We start from the raw sequence: 7018 nt of genomic DNA on the forward strand, positions 1-7018 counted from the left end.
GGGAGATCGGAGTAAAGCTGCTGCTCTCCCTCATTGAAAGGAAATCAGTTGAGGCGATTCAGGCATCTGATTAGGATGCCTCCTTGACTCCTTTGGAAGTTTTCTGGGCATGTCCCACTAGAAAGAGACCCCAAGGCAAACCGAGAACTCGCTGGAGGGATTATGTTTCCTCTCTAGGCTGGGAACGCCTTGGGATCCCTCAGAAGGAGCTGGAAAGTGTCACCTGGGAGTGGGATGTCTGGGTTTCTCTCCCAGACCTGTTGCCTCGGTGACCCAACCACAGATAAGTTGAAGAAGAACTAATAAACACAGCTCCGTCTAACTTTCAGACCGAGCGGGCACCAATAACCCATCTGACCCTGCACTACAACACTGAGAACGGGCGTAACGACGTGCCTCTGTCGTCCTCCGGCAAAACGGCAAAACGGAACGCCACGAAACAAAAAACACAGGCCGGAGTGTGAATCAATCTGGCTTTAGTATTTGGTTGCCAGCAAGCGAAAATCATGTGATTTCCAGCAAGTCAGAAGACCTGCGTTGTGCAAACAAAGATCCCCAAAACCAACAATGCCAAATCAGTCATTGTCAGTCACAGCTCAGCTCAGAGGCGCAGACAGTCAGAGGTGGTCTGGGTGACAGAGAAGAAATACTGATAAACCAAATAAATAATAAAAATCAATCCCACGACTGAATCTGGGAACTTGGAAACACAATAACGGTGAGTTTGTTTTATCTCCTTTTTGCTGACTATCGAACATATCAGAAGAAACGCTGCTGATTCCATGTAGTGTCAGTAAACATCAGTATTTATACTGATGCTGTAAACATCAGTATTTTATCTTAGTTTTACATTTTATTTGACGAGTCTCTGACCATGCTAACATAGATGGTGTGTAAAGTGGTCATGTTCAGACGGTTTTAATGCTGAAGGATCTCAGTTCTCCACAGATTGCGACACATATTGATCTGTTTCCAGGCTTGGTGCCACATTAATTTTGTAATAATCTCCCCCCCTGCCCCTCCACAGATGAAGCAGCGGGCCTTAGTTTGCCTTTTTCTGCAGCTCACTTTTGAGGTAAAACCTGACAATTGTGGATACTCGGTCATAAATCTGATCCCTTTTCTTATAGTGCTTGATATGTCTCTTCTCTCTGTCTCTCTCTGTGTCTTTCTTTCAGCTCTTCTCGTGCACGACCATCTGGATGTTGCCGGGCTCCTCGGTGGACCTGCCCTGTTTCTTCCCGCCGAGTTACTTCCCTGATCCGAACATCACCTGGACGTTCAATGGCAGTGGTTTTTGTTTATGTTGTCTCAGATTTCTCGCAAATTCCACGGTTGCATACACGTTAAAAGGCCTAACATTACGCGAATGGACGGATGCCGTCCACGTCCTTTCGAGCTAAAATCTCACGCTGAGAAATGGCCGACTCAGAGCCGTTCTGGTTAAACCTTTGAAACAACCTCACTCGGGGTACGCGCCGTAAATGACTCTCAGCTACTCCCACATCGAGTTTTCAGCTCAGGGAAGGAGAGCTGACCGAGTTGTAGCCATTTCTGTGATGGCTGAGGTCGTTACGCTGTAGTGGCCATTTCAAACCAAGTTCCATCCATCCGTCCATTTTCTTTACCTGCTTCTCCGTTCTGGGTCGCGGTCAAACCAAGTTGATTTCAAACATTAACCAGTTGTAGAAACATCAACAACATGAACGTCCAGCTATTTAGTTTCTGAGAGTTTCAGTAGAACCCAGGGGATCATGAAATTATGGGAGATCTTTATTTAGGATTGTGGCGGGCGAGGCGTGGGCGATGTGCATTCCTTCGAGGAATGGTAGGCCTTTGTATTCTTGTATTTTGTTATTGTGTAAGAAATACATTTATCACTTGTACTTGATATTAATCTGTGTGTGCGTGTTTGCAATTTCAGGACAAACTATACAGGCTGCTCCTCCAACATCTGGCTCAGCTCAAGTAATAAAAGAAGGTCTCTATATCTCAATCTCGCCTGTAACTCCGGCCAGCGAGGGCGAGTACGTGTGTTTGGCGAAAGTCAATAACGTGGAGGTGATAAAAACATACAACTTGACCGTTTGTAAGACGTTGTTTTCTTCTATTAAACACGTTCGTAGCAGATAGCAAGACCCTCGAACATGATAAAAGTAACGGATTTGGTTGTTGTTGGGTTTTTTTCTTCCCGCAGACTCGGTTCGCAATACTATTAAGGCGCCTGCGGGCTCCGACGTGTACCTGCCGTGCTACTTCTCGTCCTCCGGCCCATTTGAGGAGAACGCGCTGTGGTTCAAAGAGACCGGGGATGGCAAAAGGAAAGAGCTGAAACCTGGGAACGACTTCCCAGAAAATGAGAAACTGTTCCTGCTTTATCCCGAGGACCAAGATCAGACCATCATCCTCAAAAGTGCAAAGTCTGAGGACTCCGGGGTTTACAGCTGTGAATCCGCTGAGGGGGAGAGGCTCCACACTATACAGCTTATTGTCAAAGGTATCCTTCATTTAAGCAGGAAAAACTCATTGAGATTTAAAAAAAACACTCTTTTTTTTCCTAAACGTCTCTCGTACGCTCCCTCTTTATTCCCACGCTTTCAAATGAAAACAACAGTCTCAAAAAGACCTATTTCTTTACATTATCCTATTTGCATTTCACTTTTAAGAGCTGATATATCATTGAGAGCTGGTGGATGAGTTGCACAAAATGAAAAAACAAAAACGGATTTCATTTCAGATGCTCCCACCCATTCATGCAAGGAGTTCAACAGAACGTCGGAGGTCTGCAGGGAGGAGGACAGGCGCACAGCTGGGCCCATCCTGCAAGAGTCCATGGCAGAGTTTTCCATGAAGCTGTACTCTCACCTCAAGGATCAGCATCCCTCCAACAACCTGCTCTTCTCTCCTGTCAGCATCGGTGGGATTCTTTCCCATTTGTTGTTAGGTAGGCAAAGGCAACTCATTCTTTCCTTGAAATGCCGTGATTTTTCGTTGTGACAAAGGGAGAAGCCAATACTATTGATTTGTATGTGTGAAATCATCCTTGCAGCTTTCCATAGTGTCTCAAAGTATAGGTTTTAGTTTTGACGCATCTCAACTTTGTACTTTCAGGTGCAAGTGATAACACCCGCAAAGCCCTTGAGAGAGCGATCTGCGTGCCTCATGACTTCCAGTGCTTTCACTTCCAGATGAAGAAGCAGAGACAGATGTTGGCCGGCTCCATGCAGATGGCTTCTCAGATCTACTACAACCCACGTACCATAACAGCGAAGAGCAAAACATCAGCCTGTCTTTAACAAGATTAACTGTCAAGAGCCGTCACGATTTCCAGATCTGCAGGACGTTGTCATTTCTCTCCTTCTGTCCTCCTCCAGAAATGAACCTGAGCGAGTCGTTTACCAACCGGTCTGTGGAGTACTACGAGGCCGAGCCCACGAAGCTGCTGGAGTCCAGCGAGGAAAACACGAAGATGATAAACCAGTGGGTGGCCAACAAAACCAAAAACAAAATCACGAACTTGATCGACAGCGTCGCGCCAGACGCACAGCTGATCCTGCTCAACGCCGTCACCTTCAGCGGTCAGTCCAGCGTCTGTCTGCGCACAAAAATGGGTGTGGGCATTCACAGAGAATTGCTGATGATTTCTCTGTGTGTGTGTGTTTGTGCTTCAGGACAGTGGAAGTTTAAGTTTAGTGGAAAACCGGGGAAAGGACATTTTACTAAACTGAATGGTGACCTGTACAAGGTGCCTTTCATCCATCATTCCAAATACATGGCAAGCATGATGTACGTTCCTGAACTGAAGGCCCAGGTAAGGAAGACTCACCTTATATACCCATCCACAGTCACTCTGTGATCGTCTTATTTTACTTATTATAGAAAACACTAAGTCTGTGTGTTAGACTTCGTCATTGGTTATCTAGGGAAAAATACCCTGCTGTACTTCTGACGCAGATCTAAACAGCTCACACAGTCCATTATTCCTGTAAAAAACATATGACTTATGTGAGTAATCAGTTTTTTTTTTCCCTCTCAGTGACTGAACTCTATAAAAATAATCTACTTTAGCTAAAACGAGATGCAAAATAATGACTCAGATCACACTTGCTCAGTTGGACTCCTTTGTCTCTTGTGTTGGCTTTAAAAGCAAAGTGTAATCATTATTATTTTTCCAGTTTTTTTTATTTTTAAGTGAAATAAGGAAACCTTTTGTCAGAGCAGTCCTCAGACTGGCCAGCTGAGCCTAGAAAATACCAAAAACACGTCTATAACTTAGCCAGTTTTCCAGATGTTAAGCTCAAATTTAGTGTGGCAGGGGCTGATCTTTTTGAAACTTTTAGAAAGCAATCACTGGGTGTGCATCCACAATTTTGAGGGAACCCAATTCAAAATGGCCAACATGGCCAATCAATCGTAGGAAGCGCAGAACTGGTTACAGCTCAGTATCAGGTAGTAGCTGAGGGCCATCTCCAACACATGCTTCATGTGCTAACAGATCATCCAAGATCTTCGTCTCGGTGATCACGGACAGCAGCAGCAGCAGTCGAGTGGCAAAAGGTGCCTGTATGGCATGCAGTTTAGTCATATAATCCGTGCTTTGGAAGCCTAATATTTTCTTGAGATACTTCTAGAGTTTATTGAACCTTTAATTTGACACGTGGCCCGTAGGACACTGTTTACAGTTGAAACTGAATGAAAAGGACATGCACAGTATACCCGGAGGTATCTGCCTTTGGCTGATCTCTTCTCATCTACAGGCGTGTGGGATACACAGGTTTTTTGGGTGTCCCAGATGCCATTGATGTCCCAGTTCCCTGACCCTCAGCAGCTCCCACCTCTTGGTCCCGTTCATCTTTCCTCTCTTTGCCATCATGCGTCTATACCTGCACCAGTGAAATGAAACCGTTTTACTTGATAGTAAAGACACTAGTTGACAAATCCTACCTCGCTGCACATGATCTGCTACCTCAGACCCTCCCCAGCAGCAGCGACAAGAGTGGTTTGTTGGTCTTTAGGGTTCTGCTTCTGTAAAGTTAGTGTTTATTACAAACAAACAAACAAAAAGAATTATTTTCCTGTACCGTGACCCTCATACCAAGGTGCAACATATTCACATTTTGTTCATTTCATACACCCTGAAATCTATTTTGGAAGGGCAACTCAATTTTTTTTCTTAAATCAAAAAAACTGATAAATTTAAGTGTTAGGTGAAAAGCAGCCCTGAAAACCTGAGATGTATCATTTGCAGCATTGGGGAGAATTGTGGTTTGAACTTGTAATATAAAGTGTTTGTTTGAGTTTTCATGTTGGGACTTTAGCGTTATCTTGTGGCCAGCTGATGGGATCCACATGCCAATAACTGGGCTCACAATGTTGTGACTTAGATGCCCTCTCAATTGTTGTCTTGGTAGGCACAGGTATTTGGCCCTTGGCTGATCGCTTTACATCTTCCAGTATTACTCCCGTCGATCTGTGGGGTATCCAGGTTTTAGGGTGTCCCAGGCGCCAGGGGCTTCCCCGTACATGTGGGATTCTGGCTTTCGGCAGCTTGCATCTCTTGTTCCTGTTCATCTTTCCTCTCTTTGCCGTCATGTGACCGTACCTACGCCAGCTGCACATCCTGGTAATGTCAGCGATTCCAGCGTCTCAGTGACATGTGGCTCAGAGTGCGGCGTCCTGGTGGTATCAGAACAAGCTGCTCCACTTTGTGTTTGTCTGGTTAAAAAAAAAACAACTGAGTAATTGCCCGACCCATCACAAGCTTCGAAACGGGCCACCTTCGAAGGCTTATCAGCTGTAGGTGCACATCCAGTGATTAGTTTTGGAAAGTTGAAATAAAATCTGTCCACGTTTTTTTGCACATTTCATTCGTACAGTCCAACTCCTCCTGTTAAATGTGATGTTTCACAAAAACTGAAGAGCTGAAGCACAGTTTTCTTGGTTTTTACTCAACATGCTTCACTTCTGTTTTTGTTTGTTTTTTTAAATCTACCAACAGGTAGCAAAGTTTCTTCTCTCAGGAGACAACAGTCTGTACGTCCTGCTGCCGAACACACACAATCTGGTTGACCTGCAGCAGGTGGAGAGGAGGATGACGGACGAGAACATGCGCCACATGATAGGGCAGCTGAACAACGCGTCACCCCAGAACATTGAGGTCACTCTGCCCCTTATAAAGCTGGAAGGGGAGCCCAACATGATTTCGCTTCTCAAGAAATTAGGTTTGCTCATCGTCCACGCTCGTCCCTCTCGCTTGCGCTGAAGCGTTTCCTCCGCCGCTCGTGATTACACCCTGATAAACCGTTTCTCCTCTCCTCTCTTCTCATCTCAGGCCTGTCGTCGCTTTTCGAGGGAGCCAGATTGTGCGGCCTCTCCTCTGAGGGCCACCTGGTGCTGGACGACGCCAGGCACAAGGCGTTCCTCGCGCTGACCGAGCACGGAGTGGAGGCCGGCGCGGCGACCACTGTGTCGTTCTCGCGCTCCTTCCCTTCCTTCTCCGCCCTGCGGCCCTTCGTCTTGCTGCTGTGGAACGACGAGGCCAACATGCCGCTCTTTATCGGCAGGGTGACGGAGCCGTGAGAGGCATACAAGAGAGGGGGACAAAAACAAAATAAAAAGGAATGATGATCTGCTTTTTCTAAACCTTGCTAATAAATTCTGTATAGCTGGTGTTAATCACCATCAGAAGAACATATTCCCATTGGGATGACTTGTGCCTAAAGATGTAACCAATGAGATCGCACCACACGCGTCCCGCTTGTCTCACGTCTTTTTGAAGAAATAAAGACAGTGTGAACTGAAAGAGCCTCAGTTTATTTTGCGAAGTAGTTACACAAACCCGACACAGGATGGCAGCCATACTGTGAGATTGACATTGACATTGAACACACAGAGACTTCCCTTCTCACTCCCCACGTCAAGCCCTCCTGCATAATTACCAATATTGATTCGAGGAAGACAAGTGTTAAAGTCTGTGACGGTAAAGGTTTTTGTTCTTTAAAGCGGGGGGGGGGGGGGG

The 7018-nt window shown here is 45.8% G+C and overlaps 1 protein-coding gene across 1 annotated transcript; it reads left to right on the forward strand.

Annotated features, from left to right (window-relative positions):
- The first annotated feature begins 575 nt into the window (after positions 1–575).
- serping1 (serpin peptidase inhibitor, clade G (C1 inhibitor), member 1) lies at positions 576–6631 on the forward strand. The gene is made up of 11 exons (XM_017416611.3): positions 576–718; positions 1028–1075; positions 1179–1287; positions 1925–2089; positions 2198–2497; positions 2738–2944; positions 3112–3255; positions 3375–3578; positions 3672–3811; positions 5999–6221; positions 6332–6631. The coding sequence occupies exons 2-11, from the start codon at positions 1028–1030 to the stop codon at positions 6577–6579; spliced, it is 1788 nt and encodes a 595-aa protein (XP_017272100.1). The 5' UTR covers positions 576–718; the 3' UTR covers positions 6580–6631.
- The last annotated feature ends 387 nt before the right edge of the window (positions 6632–7018 follow it).

This window comes from Kryptolebias marmoratus, linkage group LG3 (assembly GCF_001649575.2).
Source record: "Kryptolebias marmoratus isolate JLee-2015 linkage group LG3, ASM164957v2, whole genome shotgun sequence".
Classification (NCBI taxonomy): Eukaryota; Metazoa; Chordata; class Actinopteri; order Cyprinodontiformes; family Rivulidae; genus Kryptolebias; species Kryptolebias marmoratus.